Here is a 21,540-nt window from a genome sequence, read left to right as displayed (position 1 = left end):
GTGACATATTATTGTATCATAATTGTAAGTATGATGTAATGCCAGGGTAAACCACGCCCACTTTCTTATAGATTGAAAGTGGGAAAAATTTACAATGAGAAAAAAACATTAAACAAATAGCAAATGTAGTTCATTTATGTTCAATCACATTCATAATAGCACACAATGAAAAAGAAAGAACACAGTATATGCATGATAAAACACCACAATAACTGTAAGCACTTATGCAATGTAACATCAATTGAATATTAACAATGTGTTGTATAATTGCAATGACATATTATGGCTGTTTGTAAATGTGATGCAAAGCCAGGGTAAAGGAACAAAAAGTAAATGCAGTTCATTATTAAATTTCAATCACATTCATAATGGCACACAATGAAAAAGAAATTACACAGTATTATGCATGATATGAGTCGACAATAAATAAAAGCACTTGGAAGACTTTGATTGCATACACTGTTTGTAAATGTGATGTACATGTAAGGTTGAAAGTGGGAAAGGTTTAACAATAAAAACATTCAACTTAACTTCTGCACAGATACATTGTATAAATAGGAACATAGAGCATATTACAATTCACATTACACATAATACAATTTTAAAATGGGAATTCAGTGAAGAACCTTCACCAAACTGAGCTAGTTTTTCATTGAAAAGGTGTTTTCAGAGTTCTTATAAGAATTGCCTTTGAGTGCTGACAACAAATTAGCAACATTTGAAAAGAATTACAAACAACAGATGCCATGTTTGTAGCATTTACAGCTCAATGTGCAAATGATGCCCTTGTTTTTGTGGCATATTGACTTAAAAGTAGGGTCTTTTAAACTGACCTTAAGATGTCTTTACCAAGCCTTAGTTGGCTAAAGATGATCTGTGCCTCTACGTCGGGATCCAGAGGGTCCCTCCAGTCTCCCAGTGTAGCTGCATTATGAGCTCTACTGCATCCAATGTAAGCTGCCAATGGTAAAACAATATAATACACAAGGTTTATCTATAGGCCTCTCAAAGGGCGACTTGCTTTACAAGAGGTATGCAGAGTTATTTAAAATTACAAGAACCATACTACATAGCGCCTTGAAAAGATGCTGTGTTGCAATCTGCAGCCAACCATGACAGAAGCATCAGGTCGAGTCCCTTCTCTTAATCGTACACTTGTGACAGGTTAAACCTTGCATTACGCACACACAGGACCTTCAGCTTGTCAGCCCATCCGAAGGATGAACAAAATATGATTGGCTTTGCTGAATGGAACCCACACTCTGATAGTTTTTAAAGTATTTTTATTGCAAGAGGCAAAATTTGAATGAGTGTAATTTTCCACTAAAAATCAATGTTCCATCTTCAATTTGAAAGCTGGACATACATTATTTGGCATGTCCCTAACCTACATGTATTCAACACAAACATGTACACTCAATGTGCTTCTAATCGAGCCATAAGAATACTCAGCCTGCCCTTAATACTCACGTGTCCTGCTGGACTGAAGGCAACAAGTCCACTTGGACCCTCGGAAGGCACCAGGGTGGAATGTATTCAGCATCTTAGCATTGGATACACATGTCTTACGGATTGCTGATAACCACTGCTGCTGCTCATTCACATCCTGTATCAAACATATACAAGATATTGTGTGATACCTGGTGGATTTCACAAAGAGTAAAGACTAGTCCTATATCGAGTTAGGATGAGTTACAAGTACTAACTAAGGACTAGCCTTAAGTGTTTAATAACTCCTAAAGAGTCCTATAAAGATTCCTAGGACTAGTCCTAAGTTAGGACCATCTTTGTGAAATTGACCCCTGGCTAGACGGCAGTTAATGGTTGTATAGTTTCTGACTGGCACCCCCGAACAAAGATATTGACAAAATAGGGAGACCGCCAACATAGGGCTAGATAGCTCAGTTGGTAGAGCCTGGGCACATTAAACCAGAGGCTTGGTTCAAACCTTGCTCTCTTCAATTCTTTGTTCAAACCAAAAGTATTTTTAAATTACCCAGTTAGTTTCCCTTTTGGTTACAATTTGATAAAAAGATATGAAATAAACTATTAATTTATAATCATAACCAGAGCTGTAAGTTTTACTTAATTACAAGGTTAATATAAAAAGACAATAGAAACATTAGTACAACATTAGGGGGGAAGAGAATGGGAGACTTTGAAACGCTAGATGGCTGCAGACTTACCAAGTAAATTTCCATTGTTTACGTAGTTCTGAGCTCAGGCACATTACCAAGAACAATGGATTTTACCTGGTAAGTCTGCTGCCAACTAGCGTTCAAAAGTCTCCCATTCTGTAACAGTTCCTACACAAAATTCCCAAAACAAAGTTCTAATACATTGTATATGCAGTAAAATTTTATTCACGTATTTCCCTTCTGCAGAATGTCAGAATTGTGACCATATCTTACATGACTTCAAATGAATTCTGAGTACCTTGGCTTGGAGATACAATGTCTTGAGTTCCCCTTGAGAGTCCTGATATATAATCTGTATGAGGTGATCGCATTGGAAGGCAGCTTCATCCACACACTCCACTATACAAACCCACTCAATCAATATAGTATTCCGTACCTTCAAGATAGAGATGGGTACAAGGCAGTGGTTAGTTGCATCCCAAAGAAAATACGTTCTTAACTGTGTCAACCTCTTAGTTACATGCATTCCAACGATAATTAGGACTCCCTAACTTATCAATATCTTTTTACTAACTGGCATCCCTGAACAAAGATATTGACAAATTAGGGATATTGACAAATTCGGGTTAGAAAGCTCAGTTGGTAGGGCACCAGCACATTGATCTGGAGGCTGTACGTTCATGTCCTGCTTTAGTTACCTTTTCTCTGTTCAACCCAAAGCTTTACTTGTTATCCTTAGCAATTTAGGAATAACATTTTGAGACTAACAGCTAGAATTTATTGGGGGGCTTTTGAAGTCAGTGTTGATGTTGGCAAACCTGTATTAATGATCATGATGTTACTTTTCAGTAATTTTCACTGCCGTTTCTTCCAATTACATTATTTAGCGGGGAGGAAACACCTAAGGACAGCTTGCAAAAACTTGTAAGTCCATCATCAACAAAATATTTTGGTCATTTTAGAAAATTCAGGTTTTCCCTTGATCTTCTGAAAGGACAAATTAGTAAAGGAATTCATATACTAGCCTATATCATTATCAAAAGGTTGTTCTTTTAAAGTTTTTTAGGTGAAAACAATAAATTAATAAATAGCAAGACCTGCTTAAAGTAGCTTACATATCCGACACCTAAAAAGCTCACCTGATCCTCAGCATGCTTGGCGTAGGACAGACTATCGTAACTCAGCCAGAAGAAGCGTTTCTTAAAAGTGAATGGAGTGATCATTACAGTCACATCTTCAGCACGCCGCTTCTTCAGAATGCCCTCCTTGATGGTGACGGTGCGGTGGAAGATGCTCCGTTTCTGGGCCTCTCTGTTTGGGACTGCAGGGGGGTTAAGAAGAGAGGTTAATAAGTGGTGTTAAAAACAAGAAGTTATTCTGAATAGTAAACTTGCAGGTACAATCATGTGTAACATATCTTTTGGGAGGAGTGTGGGCGTTGAGAAGAGCCGGTTTGGTCTCAACGTTTCGAACAGTATACTCAGCTTGCTTATTGTTGGTGAAAGCATCTGTGCTTAGTATAAGCATAGAGCAAATAAGCATAATTATATCAGGGTAGTGCAGAAATTTGGGGACGACCTAATAGACAAACAAATTGTGATGGTAAAGGCAAAATTACATAGTAAGTGGCACCATGAAATTAGGTGCAGGACCTATAAAATAAAAATAATCAGGCTATCTCTAATTAAAATATACTCTGCTCATATAACAAACTTGAACAGTATTTGTTTAACTGAGCAATAAACAGCTGGCATTTTCGCATTTGAAGGCCTACATCAAAGGATTTACTTTTCATCCCAGCACAAAGAACTTCCACTACGATGAAAAAAAAACGGCTCCTTCCACAAAACTTGTAATACCTTCTCCTTGAAAAAACAACCCAGAACAATATTGGCTTTCCAGTACCACCATGACCTTTAAGTTATTGGTCCATGATCGGAGATGCAATCTGTTATGTACATATTGATTTCAGCTGGGATTTGTATTGAATTTGTGTGTGATCGTTAACCATTGAGCTTTCGGATTTGTATCATCTCTTGAGAGTTGGCAGGGGGGCTATTCTTTGAAATGTCATCTGGGTGAATTAATTTATTATACAGAAAATATATCCCACTGCAAACAACATTAAGTCAGAGAATCAATTTCAGAATACATTGTGATTCCCCTTACTGATTCTATTAGAACACAAGTCACAAATATTGTCACAACAAAAACAAGCATAAATTTTGAACTGTGTTTTGTTTGGTTTCGCCCACCAGATTTGTCTAAAGATGTTTTGAACTTTTCTTTCCAAGGTAAAGTAGCTGGAGTGAAGCCTTGGTATTTAAAGCTATTTTTGATTTAAATGTTTACTTATTATGCTGTTCCTGCAAGCTTTAAAGTAAAGATGATACCTCCTTACTTTATGAGAAAATTATATTTGAATGTTCCTTCCCACACCCCGGGGGGAAAATAGGTGGGTGTGACAGCCCAACCCCTTTTGACCAGGGCTACCAAACCATAACCACAGTAACTACGCAAAGCAGCTGCTGTACACACAATCCGCTATCTGCCTCACCAAACGTGGGGATTTTACATGACCACCAAAACTACAATGCATAGAAACTTGAATGCCAGTTATAAAAACCGACGATGCCAGTTGTGTAAGAATTATGTTTGTTATTGTGTATTCCAAAGCAAACTGGTTAAATCTTGACAACTGTTCGGAATGAATTCAACCTTTCTAGAGGCAATGTTAGTCTTTTGTCCAAAAGATGGATGTTAAGATTGCCTCCAAAAAGAAGGCAATATAAAAAAAGACTCTGGACACCAAGGCATAATCATAAACACCCCTCAGCCTAATGTTGATGAACGATAATAAAGTTTTGTATGAGATTTGTAAAACAAATCTGTAGACCGCAATTTCAAGACAACAACCTAAGCAGTAAAAAGTTTTAACAGCTAACAATAAACAACCATTGATTTACACATTCACTTTCATTCATTTAACAAATGCAACATTCAATAGTGTGTTTTTGAGAAGACATTAAATCATGCATAAATACCTGATAAAGCAAACTCATGCGTGGAACCTGTATGTCGAATGTAAAACAATGGGGGAAATGAAGCAAAATGATAAAAACAATGACATGTGTGGGCGAGAAAGCGATGAACGCAAAATACTAAATAAATACAAACTCAGTGGATATTAAAATAAAAAGGCAGGAACAACAATGGGCACAGAGCTTCAAACAAAATTGCCAAAAATAAAACGGCAAACAAAATCGAAGAGGTAAAAGGATGTTGCCTCTTTTACATTATTTCAAAATGCCATTTTCAAAAAGAGCCACATATGTCAAAAGGCAAGATTGAGATTTACATTTTACACTGTGCTCAGCTTACAACTGCAATTCTGCAATACTAAAGCCACGCAGTTTAAAAAACCTCTGATATGATTCTGTAAAAGTTTAACCACTGTATTGACTAATTTCTTTTAAAGTGTTGGCTCATTGCCATTAGTAATCAGTCAATGGTGTCTCTTAATGAAACCCTAACAGTGGGATAACCTACTTCTTCACTCATCTGAATAATGTGCTTTTACACAAAAAGGCCACACATAATAATGTGATCAAGCGTACATTGGCTCTTCGTGACAATCGGGTAAACATTTACTCACATCTATGCTCTTCTATTGCAATGCATCTGTTGAAATGTGTGGCTCTTTGTGACAACGCCAAATGCAATTCCCTGTATCGTTCAATAGCTCGTATTTTTTATGATGAATCTGGCTATTTGTTAAAATGGTCACAAAATGAAGTAATGCCATCGGTTCAAAACCAAAGTTGTACCTGCCTTTTAATGCATTTAAAATATGACATTATCAATTTCACTGTACTCAGTACTTTATATAAAAATAAATATACTACTTTTTGATAGTACAAAACACACTTCATGCTTGATAAAAAGAAGTCATACAATCATGCAGCAGATTGCACACAAAACCAATCAGTTTCTAATAACTGTCATGAAAACAGGCAAGCAATGTTACAAAAATACTCTCTAAACAAAAAGTTCAAATATTTCACACACAATATACAAAACGTATAACATGCTTGACTGTGGTCATGAAGACTGGCCAGAAGATGAAAAAGGGTACATTTTCCTTGATTCAAAGATGAGGTAGTGACCAAATTAAAAAATAAACAAATGGGAGTTCATTGTTGGTCATATCACAGTTGCTTTCAATTACTGCTAGAAATAATGATAACTCCTTGGATGAAGACTAACCAATCAGGTATTAATTATAGCCTATGATTAGAGAAAGACTTACTCTCCGTCTCGTCAATATCAAGAAGGGTGTCAAGGAAGTCCTTGATACGAACCACACTGTCTTGGATGAGAGGACCCAGTGGCTGCATCCAGTGCTCTTTTCCAATCTTCATACCAAGGTTACCAATGGTCTGGATTGCCTGTTATAATGTAAACAACAATCTGAATTAAATACTCATCAGTATCGTTTGTACACCAGTATTTCCCGAGCCAAAAACCCCTAATTACTTTCAGTTCTATAGGATAGCCCACACATTTGTTTCATAATAAACACTATCTCACTACAACAAGAAATCAAAAAGACCATTTGGTGTCATCCCTGTCATCATGTGGACAACAAGTATATCCGAAAAAGAGTAGCACCTCGGGCACTTAGGCTCAGGTCAGTTATATAACTCATTCTAGCCGTAAAAAGAGGAAAATGGCAACATTCATGATGTAAACTTATATTTTCAGCAAAAATCTGCTGATGCAAAACGACTAAGAGGCTGGACAATTATCAATTTGAAGCTTGATTTGAAATGTTGTGTTTTCCTTCTAATTGCACTAGCTTGTGCATTTAAAATGTTCCAGCTACAAGTTACATTAACTTAATCAAAGAAAACTGCTTTGCCCTTACAAGAATGAAGTACTAGACCTGCTTTTGTTCGAGACCCACAAACAAAACTTTTTTCAAAGCACTTGTTTACCTTAGCGAGAAGTGTCAATGTCCGGCCAACGTACTTATCAGGGTGATGATCCCTAAGGAAGAACAGCTTAGGTGAAAGGATTGCTGGAGCAAAGAACCGTAGGAAGAGAAATCCACTCAGACACACATATTTGCAATCCTGAAATAAATCAATCGGTGGGTTGTTCTTTGTTAAAACAGAGTTTGGGCTAACCTGATGCCAGCTCCAAGTGTCCACTGTGAAGGGGGAATCAAAACACTTCCATTTGTAATGAAATAGGTGTTTATCCAGCTATAATATATACAGATGTGACAATTTTATAATAAACAAAGATTCCATGACAATTGCTATGTTTTTAACAATTGTATTCTATGCAGTTGTGGCTTTGTTTTACCAATCTGGGCCCATTTTTGAGGGTTTACTTACCATACATTTCTGCACTGACTGACCACTGCAAACCTTTGCATTTAAGGGCTGTATAAGCATAAGCAATGCCATGATATTGGGCCATGATGCTGGACAAAAGATCTTGATCTTTTACGTTTGATCACTTGCCTTTTGTGTCTGGCCTGTGGTCCAAATCCACATTTAGACCTCCATCCTAACTTCACTGATAAAAATCTGACACTTACTGTATCATTATCAGGAAATTTCTCCTCAACCCTGTGTCTTAGTTGTTTGAGAGCCATCCTCAAGATTGGTGGGCAACGGTCCATGGATTCCAAGATGCAGCTAACGATTGCAGCCAGGTAGGTTGTCAGTATTGAAGCACTATGCTCAAGGAGGTAACCTTCAGAGCGGTTCTTCATGCTTACTCTCCTACAAGAATAACAAAAGTGTACCTTTTTCAACCACGCATTGCTTCAATGTAACTAATATCACAAGGAAATTGCGACTGATTTTGCTCATTTTTATGATTTCTACTTAATAACTTCAATAAGTTGCTTTGAGCTTTTTGAAGATAAAAGAAAAACAATTATGTCTGAGCAGAAAGAGGTTAAAGTCCATTCTTGTATCTTATGAAACCAAGGAACCCTAAAATAAGCCTTGAACTTTAACTTGACACCTGAAAATGTTTGTGAATAGTAGATGAGAAGGAAGTTCAGTTAATGTTTAAACTCCGACTATAAATTCTCATATGGAATTACTTTCCCAATTATGGAATAAACATCACATTGAATTGCATTAAATTGGATCAGCCAAGGACTAAAAAACAGTCCACTTGCAAGCATCCAAAGTGAGGTGGGAGTCGAACCGGGATTAACAGAGAGGGAGGCAGGCAAGAAAGGCAAACCTGATCCCCAAATACCACATACCTATTACTTCAGTTTTACATGCGGGAGGAAACTGCAAATGGAATTAGGTAAGGACAAAAAAAACAATCCACTTGCAAACTGGTCTGAGGTGGGAGTTGAACCAGGGTCAACAGAGATGGGGAAGAAAGCTGATCCCCACTAACCTCCTGATGCTGCCAACTTTACAGGGATCCAGTTCTACGTGCTTCTTCTCTTCAAAGATGGTATCCACGATGGGCTGGAGGGTCTCCAAGAGGTAAGGCATACCAACCAGCTTCATGAACTGATCAAAACACTTAGTGGCCAAGGAATTACCTCGGAACAATGTGTTGATATCAGCTGAAAAGGAAAAGGGTGAAATGTGATTCAATAAAAAGTGGTGGATTTAAAAGTTTGTATGGCAGAGATACAAACTAGATTGGTTAAAAAACACAATGTACGTATAGTACATACAACATTTCCCTAATAGTTCTGGTGGTTCTAATAAGATTTTTTTTTTTAGAACCACCAAAATTCATAGAGACAGATTTTTCATTTACATGGGTTTAACTTTAAAAGAGGTGGGTGGGGGAATCGTCATTAAGAATGTCTTCTCACCCCCCAAAAAACAGTTAAAAATCAAATAAAAAGATACTAAAGAAAAAGTATAGGTTTGATTTAAAATTGTACACAGTAGTCTGTGCAATAACACAATATATATTAAAGGTCATGTCATTTTTGAAGGCAATATGTGACATACTTTAAGGATAGTACTCTGTAACCTGAAACGAGAAAACAAATCATCTGATGAAAGATCACAAAATATGAAAAGATTTCTCGCACAAAAACATCAACTCATAATGCAATGATATTTGAATACAGTATTCAACATTTCAAACATACATTTGTTCGACAATGAAAATGACTTAGAAGATTGCAAAATATACAATAATGGTACAACGAAAAAATACACTTGTATATGAAAACAATGAATAGATGCATACATAATTAATGCAGAGGGGGAAATGAACATCTTAGTAGATTGCAAAATACACAATAATGGTACAACAAAAAAATACACTTGTATATGAAAACAATGAATAGATACATACATAATTAATGCAGAAGAGGAAATGTACATCAATGAAATAAATGATATTCACAATGCAGTTGCAATAAAACAATTTTCCATTAACCATAAAGGTTAACATGATTGTTCATGGTACAAAAAAATGTACATTTCTAAACATTAGCAGTAGAAAAAAACATAAGCAAGAAAATTTACAAAATATATTTAGACATAAAATAAACAATGCAATAGATCAATACACGGGTAATGCAGAGGAGGAAATGCATATAATAGGAATGAAATACATGATATTCACCATGCAATGATAGTAAAATCATTTCTTATACAAGATAGCACAATATATAAAAAGATAACAATATAAGTTTACATTGGACATTTTGCAAAGAATGAATGAAATCAAGAGCAGATAGCATGTCTTCCCTGTGATTTATAAATCCTTTTTTGAAAGATGTACGTTTTTATATAATATATGAGAAGTCCATGCAAAAGGCTCATTCTTCACAATATTAATAATAGTGTTTTAAAAAGTACAAGTAACAGGAATATTTCCCGGCCAAATTGCATTTCATTGCATTAGTTGAATTTGTTGCAACAATTCATTTACTTTGCATTTATTTGAACCAGGAGGATGAAATGAGTTTTAGGCAAGTTTTTGACAGTATGCAAACAGTTCTGAGACAACTTACTTGTTTGTTGAAGGTCCTGTTGTATTAAAACATCTAGGAAAGGTAGGATCATCCCCTGACCTAAGAAAATCTTATCCAATGTTGTGGCAATCTCTAACCGGTCAAGGGTCATGACCTCTTCAAGCATGGTGAGAGGGGTCGAGCGATACTGTTGAATAAGAGGAAAGAAATTTAGTTGGAAAAGAGAACAGAAGTACCATTTTGATTTTTGTTTAAAGAGTAACTTGTCATATAGGGTAAAACAGTCATTCAAGACTACCAAAGACAAAGCCCAAATCCCAGTTTTACAAAGCTGTTAAGCAGAAAATAGTCCTTCTTCTAAGCAACAGGGTCCCCTTTTCAGTGCATGTTTATGAGTTGAAAAATAGTATTTGCTTTTGCAAACTGCTTACCAACCAAAAGGAACAATGCTAAAAATGAAAACAAACACTTTGTGAGGCTGAGATTTCGACCCCAGTATTTCTGAAAGGCTAAAATGAGCCTTCAAGAAAGATTCTGCTTGGGTTGAGACATCAGGCCACTAATTTTTTTTTTCAGCATATGAGTTACTACAGGAAATTACAACAGAATTTTCCCCTTCACAGTTTTCAGCCACAGCCTTGGAATTGAAAGCTTGAGTAGATATAAATAGGAACAAGGGCTATACACCGTCCATACTTCAAACTGAAGTGTCTTTTCCGCTTTTGCATGTAAGGTCAAGTTACCCCCAAGGGAGCTCCCCCACTAAAACTTAAGATTTTCTCAATTTCAGTCCCTTGTAGTACCTCTTGTGTCGCTATCCTCTCAAGGAACCCTTGGGAGACTTAACAAGTTTTCCTGTCTTTGAATTTGAAGACATTTGTCACAAAGCAAAAACTATGAACAGGAGCATTCCATTTTGTGAAAGTTAGTGCACAAACGTGTTTAGATTAATTCCTCATTTCCACTGATTTCTTTTTAGTATTTTCCACACAAGTTATCAGAATGAAAGCTTCATGTAGGCCTACTGTGTAAGTATTAAAAATATTCAAAAATACTAAACGGATTTCACAAATAGAAAATGTGAACCTTCCCAATATGCTTCAGATTTGCAAATAAAGGAAATGTTTAGGAATGGTTATTCTCTGCTGATTGTTATATTACATGACACTACTGCACAATGAGTTTTCAATAGTGTTTCGGTTTCTAGGTCAAGCTTATACAATGGAATAATCCTGGATAACACTTGAAAAATATCCAATACCACTTGAGGTGTATGGTACAGGTACTTAAAAGTGAAATGGAGCTTATGTAATCAAAACTGTGTGCATAAACACAACCAGTGGTGAAATGGCACTACTGTGTCTGATTGCACAGCATTATATGTGCAAGCTCACAAGTGTTGACATAATCCACCAACTGCATGCAAGAAGCATGGCGGTAGTTCCAGACAAACTGATGGAATTTCATTGGCTTAAAATTCAATACACTGGTTTAAGATACATTTTAGCTCTACCTATCAAAGCATAGAGTATTGGATTTAAAGGCATCTTATGGGTGTATTCAAACGCACTAGAGAAACAGCACCGTATAGCCTGTGAAAGGGCCCAATTTTAAAAGCCTGTAAGCACAAAAACTTCCTACATGTATGTACAGAAAACAGGCTAGATTCATGAAGAGCACATTGTTGCCTGCAAAAGTGCTTCCTGATACCTGAGACCCTAGCGTTTCTTCCGAAGTTCCAATGTAAAACGAGCTAATTTTCAACTTTGAAAGGGCAATGGTTTTCATTTTGCTCAATTAGCACTTTAATTATAAATAAATTGAAAGGATGTTTGGGGGTATTATCTTTGTTTGCCTGTTTTCATTGTTTGATTGTAATCAAACCTTGTTGGGAATTTATTGACATGGATCGCACACTTTCACAGATCCAGCATTCGAATACACACAAGACTTACACAGTATATTAAAGGGGTACAAGCGAAAGAACAGAGAGATGGGGGCCATTTAACTTAGTACTAAGCAGGTGGATTTGGTTTCCTTACCACTGTATCCTGTACAGACTCAACCAGCAGGTCAACTAACGGTTGGTAATACTGGGATGGCAAGATCCTCTCTTCACTGTAGCGAGCACGTACACGTATGGAACCAAGACTTTTACTGTAAAAAGAAGATGGGAATGAAAACTGAAGCAAAGGTGTCACAGTCTAAAATGTATGAGACGAACGTTAGGCCTAAGGCAAGGGGAAAGCAGAGCTTGGGACAGCTGAAATATATCAAGCATTAAATGGGATGAAGTTGTTTACAGGTTAGTTTTAATTCTGAGAATGGTCTACATACAACAGATGTCATCTTTCTTCTAGGGGCCTTTCTCAAACCTCAGGCTCCGCACGCTGCGTCTGCAGCTTGGCCGTAACCTGCATTTTGGAGCAGCACATATTGCACAAACATCAGCACACAGAGCCTGGAGCCTGAGCCAGAGCCCATGCAAGCAGAGGTTTGAGAAAGGCACTAGGACTCAATGAGATTAAATACAGTTTATATGCAAAGGTTCAATGATCACTTGATAGTAGCTAGTAATACAACACTTTAGGAGTCACAGTGAATAGGCATGTTGAGAAAACTTGGTATCAAGTATATTTTTATAGAAGCTGTGGATCAAAAGGCAATGAGATTTATTGTACTGTATATAGACAAGGTTCTGTCATCCCTATTGTACATGTACCTGCCCATTTAGAACAATTTCTTCACCCTGAATCCCATTAGGTAAAGATAATAGAAAGCCTTGGGGACCCTCAAGAAGTGTTAAGTGCTCAGTACCTTGATTCCAAATCTCTCTCTTTCTCTTCCCTTGGATTGAGTCTCAGCCACTGCCTGATTGTCTTCCCAGCAGTGAGCTCAGAGACGTTGACCGAAGCACGTCCCATGAAGTCATCGTTGCCGACACGGTCCCAATCCCACACAGTGATATCAACAATTTCACCCTCGGTTGACTCGGGTAATGTCAGGGTAAATGTCTCCTGCCATTTGGGGAACCGGGTCTTCTTGATTGTCTATAAATGGACAAGATAAGAATAATCATTCTGACTCAAAGTGCTTGAAAGGAACTCACTGGACACTCTTGGTAATTACTTAACACAACTTTTAGCATAAAAACTTACCTGGTAACAAGTAATGGAGAGCTGTTGATAGTATAACACATTGTGAGAAACCGCTCCCTCTGAAGTTACATAGTTTTTTAGGAAGAGCTAATTTCTCACTCAATTAATAAAAGACTTCAGCTAAAGCCTTTTATTAGGCATCTGAAAGCACACAAACTTGTGTTTTTTCCTTTCATTATTCTCTTGCAACTTTGATAACCAATGGAGTCCAACTTTTCCCAGATTTTTTATTTTATGCATATTGTGATGTACACAAAGTGAGAATACTGGTCTTTGACAATTACCAAACATGTCCAGCGCCTTTAAGAAGTCCATTCCTGAAGGGTCAATGTCATTTTTCATGGCTGATGGGAGCTCCCATTAAAACTGTAATTATTTTTCATGACATTTCATAAAAATTGTATTGCTTGAAAGCCAAAATCAAATAAAAAAAATGACACTGTTTCTTCTTGCTGTCCCATAAGAGGAAATATTTATAAAAGCAGTGTCACTTGAAAATCATCTTCAGCAAATAAGGAAAATATGGAATACTCTTCAAGTATGCTGGCTGGATTCCCAAACACTCATACGGACTGATCATCTAAGACACATGTAATACAAAATGGATTTTGCAACACATTTATGAGTGAAGTTATGTGATGGGAGTTTGCAATTTACACATAAAAACAAGCAAAATATGAAGAAAAAAAAAAATAACATTGAAATTCAAGGGTGTCCTTACCCGTGTGTCAAATTTCTGCTCGGCAAAAGTTAATCTTGCAAAAGGATCTGAAGAGCCTGTCTTATCTTTGACAGCCAAGTCCCTTATGAAAAGAAAACAAAATTGTTTTTTTTTATAATCGAATTGAGTGGAAAAGGAAATTCTTGTTATTAAAACTGGGCTAGCCCCAGGCAATGCTATACAGAACTTGACCATGGGACCTTGGGTGGGGAAAAAATGATTGCTTTTCTTGCTTTTGAAAAAATAATCCTCCTTTTAAAAGCATGGGTGTTTATTAATGTGTCTTTTAAACAAGATATGATGTGTAAACTATAAGTGGTTGAATTTACACAAAATTCTGCCAAAAAGAAAAGCAAAGTTACAAACTCTAGTTTGAGTAAAATAAATTGATAATAAGTGGTTTAACAAATTCCTTGTGTTGATTTTGTACCAGAAGACAGAACTTGTTTCCCAGCCCCTTGATTGAATTATACATGTTTACCCAGTACATGTTCTGTTTAATCTGCAAAACAAGTCACTTTGAATTATACCACAACCCTCCACTTGACAGATGTGTCACCAATCCTGCCTGAATAATATTTCAGGTCCAGAGGGCGCTACAAGTACATGTACAGCTGGACACAAAGCTTGACATATATATACAATAGAGCTAAATGTCAAGTGTTGTTGGAACAGAATCACAGGAGAAAAAAGAGTAAACAAGTCAAACAGCACAAAGACAGCAACTGTTCTAAGTGGGCGTCTTATTTGACGTCATGTCTTACCTTGCCTCTAGTAGTTGTATCTTCAGTATTTTGTGTCCTCCATCTCCCTCTGAGATTGTAGCTTCTATGTGTATCTCCCCCTGAACCTCTGTGTCTCTGTCCACCTTTACAAGTTGGAGCCATTTCTCTATTCCTATGTTTTAGCGGATAGACAATCAGATAATTTAGTCAAGAAACTACACAGGATGTGTGTGTGGGCGGCGAGAAATTTACAATGAGAATGCGGATTACACTAAAAAGAAGCGCTAAAAGTACTTAATGAAGATGGTGAAAAATAAATACATTGTCATAAAAAAAACATGTACAGTATGCAGTGAATAATGCCATACATTTCAACTTAAATTTAATATTTTATAACACTAGAGATTGGCACAAACACCCGACGCTAAAATCAGGCACTTCCTAGAACTACTGAAATTATTTTAAAAGCAAGCTGCTTTTAACAATTCTACATGTTGAGAAATATATGTACAGGCCTAATTATAGATGTTTTTGATCATTTAAATTAAAGTGAAATTGAAAACATTACATCATGCAGTTTTCTATTACCATTCACCAAACAGACTTTGTACTATTTTGTCTATATAATTAGATTTTATTATACAAGCAATGCACTTTGCAGAAATGTTTGTATTTTAATTTGCATTTCTCAAGTACGAAATCTGAAATTCTGATTTTTGGATGCATATTGTATTAACTTTGCCATTGAAAGTGTTAAATGATGAAAGGTCATTTTCATTTTTAATACATAAATCAAAAGACAAAATTAGCATCGAGTTGAATTAAAAAGTCCTTAATCAGGGTCAATATCAGATGAACTATTTGTGAGTGTTTTTTAAAGACCAGTGAAAAAAAAAACCAGCAGAAATCAGCTGATCAGCTGAGACGATACATGCCTGTACGATTTGACGTTCTTTTGGATCAATCACCAAGATAAACGTTTCCACTTGAATAACACACAACACTTAGGTCATTTCTACAGCCCTTATTTTAGAGTAGCTTAGCTACTGATATAATCCTCAACCATGTGTCCTTCAGCAAATATTACCCGTCTTTGCGATATGATCAAAGATCAAGTGCAGTGATATGGATGGGTAAGGGCAACAGGCAATGCTTCATTTGTTTAGTTCTGTTGTTGAAAGCTGTACATGGTTTTAATTACTGAAATATATATATATATATACATATATGGCCTTGTTCTTGGCACAGCAAGAAGCTTGTTGAAAGGGAATGTGTATCATTGGTATTTTGAAAGAGAAATAGATACATGTAACTCCAAACAAAGAACCTGTGAAAGTTTCATGTTTTTATATGTTTCATATGTTGTTTTTATGTTGTAAGGGTAGCTGGTTTTGTTTAGGTTTTACCGTTTATTTCTCTCAAAAGTCCCTGCTAACTTTCCTAAACAGTTCATGGGTCTACATGTATATTACAAAAAGTTAGGACTAGTCCTACATGTAGGAGGATGTAGTCCTAAGCTCGAGATCAGACTAGTCTTAACTCTTTGTCAAATCCAACCCAGTTCAGCCACAGACTTCTTTCAGAATCAGCAAAAGAGCATGCACAATTCTAGGAACATTTGAGTCTCTTAGGAATCTCCGAGGACTCTGAACATTATCCACACTGGACAAAACAAATCTCCTTGATCCCTCCTGCTGAATTTGTGAGTATGATTTCTCAATATTTCCTGATGTTGTTGTTATTGCCTCAATGCTTCACTCTGATAAGCAGTTCAACCTCCTCCCATCAGTTAGAAATCTCTCATATGGGCCCCCCTTACAAAGGTTTTAGCCAGACTAGTTTTAGTGGTGGGCGCTATAAATCTTTCTTTTTTTTAAGTCCACCAAGGGCGAGCAGATCGACAAAACTATTAATCTTTATTTATAGGGCCATTATTGCTGAAGTGCAAGCTTCAGGCATGATGCCAGGTTTCAAAACCATTCATGTTATTGGGCCATGCAATAAGTTGAGTGGCATTTTGACATTCCATGTGTACATTTTTATGTAGATACTCCTTATCACTAATTGCTGTGTCTCAGATCAATGCACAGTGGAGAATACACTGTATTTTGATAGGGGAACCCTGTTCTGGGTGGCACAATGTGTTTTTCTCAGAGTGCTGGGCAAAAATTTTGAGTTTGGGGCAGGACGGCCCAGCGCCGCCCATCGTGTCTACACTGTACAACACTACCCCTTACCCTTTAAAAATTGATCAGAACCAAACATAGGGATGAAGATACATGCACTACATGTTTACTAACCAATGTATGTTATTGAGGTGTCAACATTTTAGCTGCATTTCAAATTGGCAACAAGCTTTGCCACTTTGGAACTATGATTAATTTATCATTCCTTAAGTGGTAAATTAATCAAATTGACACTCTGTATACTCTTCTGGGAAACATTCGTTCTAAGTTTGGTTACTGTAGTAGGTTCAGGCAAACCCAACTTAAAAGTACATGCCTTGGGGCATAACAATATAATTTAGAATACAGTTTTGGTGATGGTCCTTTAACCTTAAAACTGACAATGTAAATATGATAAAATGCAAGCAGGTGATGGGCCCGAGGAATATTGCTGAAATGCTTTTTATTGGGACAATAAAATGAACAACATACAAAATAAAACATGTTATAAAAAATGATTCTTTACATGCATGCGTCTGTTAACAAATTGCAAATTTGGATGAAGTTTTATTAAAAAGATGGAAGTTTGAATCAGGGATAAAGAATATTAATTTTGGTTTTACCCATATATACCGATGTGTGTTAGCACTGGTACTTTTTTTCACAGAGCTCGGGAAAGTACTGAGTATACAGTGCTAACACACAACACCGTATATGGGTAAAACCAAAATTAATACATTTTATTTATTTTTTGTTTATTGAATTTTTTTAATTTCCTCAGAAGGTAATCTTCATCCAGAAGGGAATTTATATAGGCCAAAGGCGCTGAGAACCACTTTCATAAGTGCTGGATTTTACTACAAAGTATTGAGGTTTTCTGTAAGCTTTGAAATACCAAAAGTAAAAAAAAGAACCTTTATAATTAACCAAAAATACAACTTCTTGTTTGTGTGCATGAGAACTTTCTCTGTTGTATTTTTATAGGCATTTGATTTTTCTGTAGGCCTTAAATTTTGCCCTAGGTAGGGTGCGCATTAGATAATCTGGATTCTGCAATGACGCTTTGGAAGCGTGTGTTACTTCCAATCTACCCCTTACAAACAAAAGCATTCTGTAACAATTCTGGGAATATCCATATCATTAGGTGTTCACATTTATAGGAAGGCGGCATATGGTTACATACTAGCTTAGTCTCCAGGTGTTGCAAAATGTAATTTGATTCACATGAGCAGAACACAAGAGCACTTGTACAATTACCAGTATAGCATCTATAATAATAGCACAACATTTTGTCCTATGATACAATTACATGTGAACCCTTACAAAAATAGAACAAAAGCACAACACAAATAACCGAATTAGATGAGCAGTAAATAATTAAATAAATACTGCTGCACATTTTCAGAAATGTGACCACTGTAGCCTATTTGCTGAAGTTTTAACTATTTGGTAGCATTGTGTGTTTATTTCTATTTAGATATTGGGAATTGACTATTTTTTCTATAAGTAAACAATGACACTTCCAAATAAGTGTTTGCCTAGACTTCCAACATCTGTTTAATTTTGATCAAAGGTTTGAGGAAATTTTCTTCCTCTTTTCCCGAACCAGAAGAGTAAATATCTTTGAAGGAACACCTGCACAACAGGAAGAGCGGCTTTGGAAAATCATAATGTGTGTCATTATAATTTTTCCACCGAAGTGAGTTAAACTAGAGTACAATTTTTACACTGCGAGTGAATGTTCTCTCCTTCACATTGAGTAGATAGAGAATTAGCAACTTTGCACCATTTATGTTCAGAATCCTTAACCATCACACTCCCACCCACGCAGTTGTTTAAAATCCTGTCTAGTCGCAAGGAATATATTTTCTGCGTCTCACCAGAGTTTTTTCCTCCCACAATAATTGGGAATTGAGGACGAAAAATTAAAAAAGAGAAAATGTTAAAAGAGTTTAAAAAAAAACATAATTAGCCGGGCAACAGGAGCAGCAAAGTGCACTGACATTAGTGTACACACCATTAGGGAATAGTTCTTTGCAGATTACAGCTTTACAGCTCCTGGTACGTAACGTTCACTGCGTAAATCCCTCTCCCACCTCCCTAAAATCTAGTTAGCGCAGTAGCCAAGGGCACTTGTAAGTTAATCACCCATAGTAACAATCCTAGCATGAGTAAAGGTGCTCTGGATTTCATCATTGTTTGTTCATTTACAGGTAGCTGTGAGCGTAGTAGATGGTGGCCAAATTTTTAAGCATTGACTTGGCGTTCATTATATTATTCAAGACTTTAACCCCTTGCTTGCATGGTATTCAAACATGTAACTCGCAACAGTTTCTGATCAATAACTTAAATTTGAAAATCAAAAATTTAAGTTTCATTTCTGTCCTTGAGATGCTTTTTTCCAAAAACGCATTTTGAGCTTTTATTGTTCTTGCCAAAGCAATCGCTAATTTTCAGTTACACATAATATTCGGAATAAAGCAACAGTGGAATTGTGAAATCAGGGAGCACAATTGCAGCTACTGTGTGCATTGGTCAAATGCTATAGGCTCAACTTCACAAAGCACTAAGATACAAATCTAAAGACAAGTTGTCAATATTACCATCAAGATTTTTATTGTGACATTACACTTTGCCTAGCATCAAGATTGATTTGCACTTTTAAGATCAATCTTAGCTCTTTGTGAAGAAATCAAGACCTCATCTTGGAGAAAGGGTCTCTTTAGATACTCCTTCATTTTGTTATGCTTTTAAAGTATGATAGTAGTGTTTTTGGTAATGACAGAAAAGATGTTATTGAGAAAAATCTTTAGTTACGTTTTTTTTCTTTAAAATGGTACCATCTGCAAGACACTCACATAAGCACAATCATAGTGTGCGATTGATTTATGTACTGACATCCCACTAATAACCACTTGGGCCCAATTTCATAGAGCTACTTAAAGTCTGATTTTATGCTTACTGTGTGATTTCCATTTCATAGCTCTGTTAACCTTAAGTACACGAAAAGGCATAGGCCTACTAATCTTCTGGTGCTTACTGCACATAAAAAATATGACGTCACAATCCATGGTTATGCGCAAAATGGCCACATAATTTTTCTGCTAACCTGTAAAATACACTTGCACCTGGTTGCATGTTGCTTTTTCTTGAGAATGAGTGGACTGGGATATAAAGAAAACCTAAGCAGCCTTGCCCTTCATAAATAATAATTATGACAATAATAACAGTAAAAACGATGTCTGATAGCACCAGTAAAAGCTAATGCAGGTGCTCAAAGGTGCTTAGAAATGACAAGCTTTATCACATTTACATTGGACTAATATGTCCAACCAACCAATCAAGAACTCAATTATGAGCAACTCAACTTCCACTCATGGTAATCTCCAACACTAACAAATAAATCCTGATCAAACCATGATCATCCATCGGATGTAAACGACTTCTGAGTATGGTCTGCTGCAAAGGGCAATGTTTTTGTCTAACCTTTTGCCTCCATACAGTTTCAGTCTCTGATAACTAAAACTAATCAAGTTGTTTTGCTGAGCAAATTCATCCAAGTCCTCCCTCAGTCTATTATGTCATTACTTTTGCTAGTATCTTATATTTATTTTGGTTTTTACCCATACACTGATGTGTATTAGCACTGTGTACATTGTATACTCAGTACTTTCCTGAGGTATGGACAAATCACAAGCATATTACTCGGGTGGGATTAGAACCCATGACCTTTGTAATTCTAGAGTGTCTTACCAACCAGACGACTGAGATTGCCCGGTAGCTAGAGGCAGTAGTGTCATATAGTTAGTATTTGTTTTAAAATATACCTTTACATGTATGTATACAGTATGCAATTCAGGTAAAATGAACAACCATTGGTTTTTGTTCATACAATGTGCAGAAGTTTGAGCTGGTAACCAACAGAAAAGGAGATTTGTTATCCACATACACCCACCTAACACAGTCTCAACAACTACAGAAGAGGAGGTTCAACATATATAATAAAAGTACAGAGGACAATAATGTTTTCCTACTACTGCTGGAATAATGAGTACTTCCCACTAGTCCATTTGTCCATTCAAACCAAAAACACAGCTTGAAAAATATTTACCGAAGAAAAAAAAAAACTATTGATACAACATTTTGCTTGCTCAAATTGACCACAACTGTTAACAGAAACGCGTCTTTGCAAAACATCTGACGTCAAAACCCTTTGCAGTACCGTAAATTTGCAGTACCGTAATTGAACAAAACAGAAACCTGTGCTTGGGGACAGCATCTGACAATCAAAGAAGAAGTAGAAACTATATGCAATACAATAATTGCTTGAAACATATCTGCATTGCAGATGACATTTACAAATGTTTACATATAAAAATGTAATTTGAAACACTTGCCTCTGGGACAGTTCTGCAGAATCTCTTTGTCCAATGACACTTTTCCAATAATATCGTCCTCGCTATAGAAACATGAAAACAAATATGAGAAAGGTCATGTGTTAGCTGAGTCTTCAAAAAGGATCTTGGGGAAAAATATGAGATTTCAACATATGTACAAAAGTAATGCATATTGTGCTTTCTTTTCAGAATTGTTGACAAACAATTCAGGTAATCCATCAATCATGTCAATGCTTCCCAACTCTATTT

General features: G+C 36.3%; 1 protein-coding gene across 2 annotated transcripts in view; it reads right to left on the bottom strand.

The window, feature by feature from the left end:
• Positions 1–21,540, bottom strand: part of LOC117290505 (rasGAP-activating-like protein 1) — a 41,210-nt gene that overhangs the window by 2,113 nt on the left and 17,557 nt on the right. The window contains exons 4-18 of one of the 2 annotated variants that reach the window (XM_033771925.1): positions 21,292–21,353; positions 14,769–14,901; positions 14,005–14,086; positions 12,943–13,175; positions 12,168–12,282; positions 10,165–10,312; positions 8,574–8,748; positions 7,747–7,933; positions 7,136–7,273; positions 6,448–6,586; positions 5,183–5,209; positions 3,278–3,459; positions 2,437–2,574; positions 1,471–1,606; positions 834–957 (exon numbers count right to left, since the gene is read on the bottom strand). In XM_033771925.1, the coding sequence (XP_033627816.1) occupies positions 834–957; positions 1,471–1,606; positions 2,437–2,574; positions 3,278–3,459; positions 5,183–5,209; positions 6,448–6,586; positions 7,136–7,273; positions 7,747–7,933; positions 8,574–8,748; positions 10,165–10,312; positions 12,168–12,282; positions 12,943–13,175; positions 14,005–14,086; positions 14,769–14,901; positions 21,292–21,353 (2,019 nt within the window). The remainder of the gene's footprint in view (positions 1–833; positions 958–1,470; positions 1,607–2,436; positions 2,575–3,277; positions 3,460–5,182; positions 5,210–6,447; positions 6,587–7,135; positions 7,274–7,746; positions 7,934–8,573; positions 8,749–10,164; positions 10,313–12,167; positions 12,283–12,942; positions 13,176–14,004; positions 14,087–14,768; positions 14,902–21,291; positions 21,354–21,540) is intronic. The other variant, XM_033771926.1, reaches the window with a different exon arrangement.

Source organism: Asterias rubens, chromosome 5 (genome assembly GCF_902459465.1).
Source record: "Asterias rubens chromosome 5, eAstRub1.3, whole genome shotgun sequence".
Classification (NCBI taxonomy): domain Eukaryota; kingdom Metazoa; phylum Echinodermata; class Asteroidea; order Forcipulatida; family Asteriidae; genus Asterias; species Asterias rubens.
This window is presented reverse-complemented; position numbering and strand designations above follow the sequence as displayed.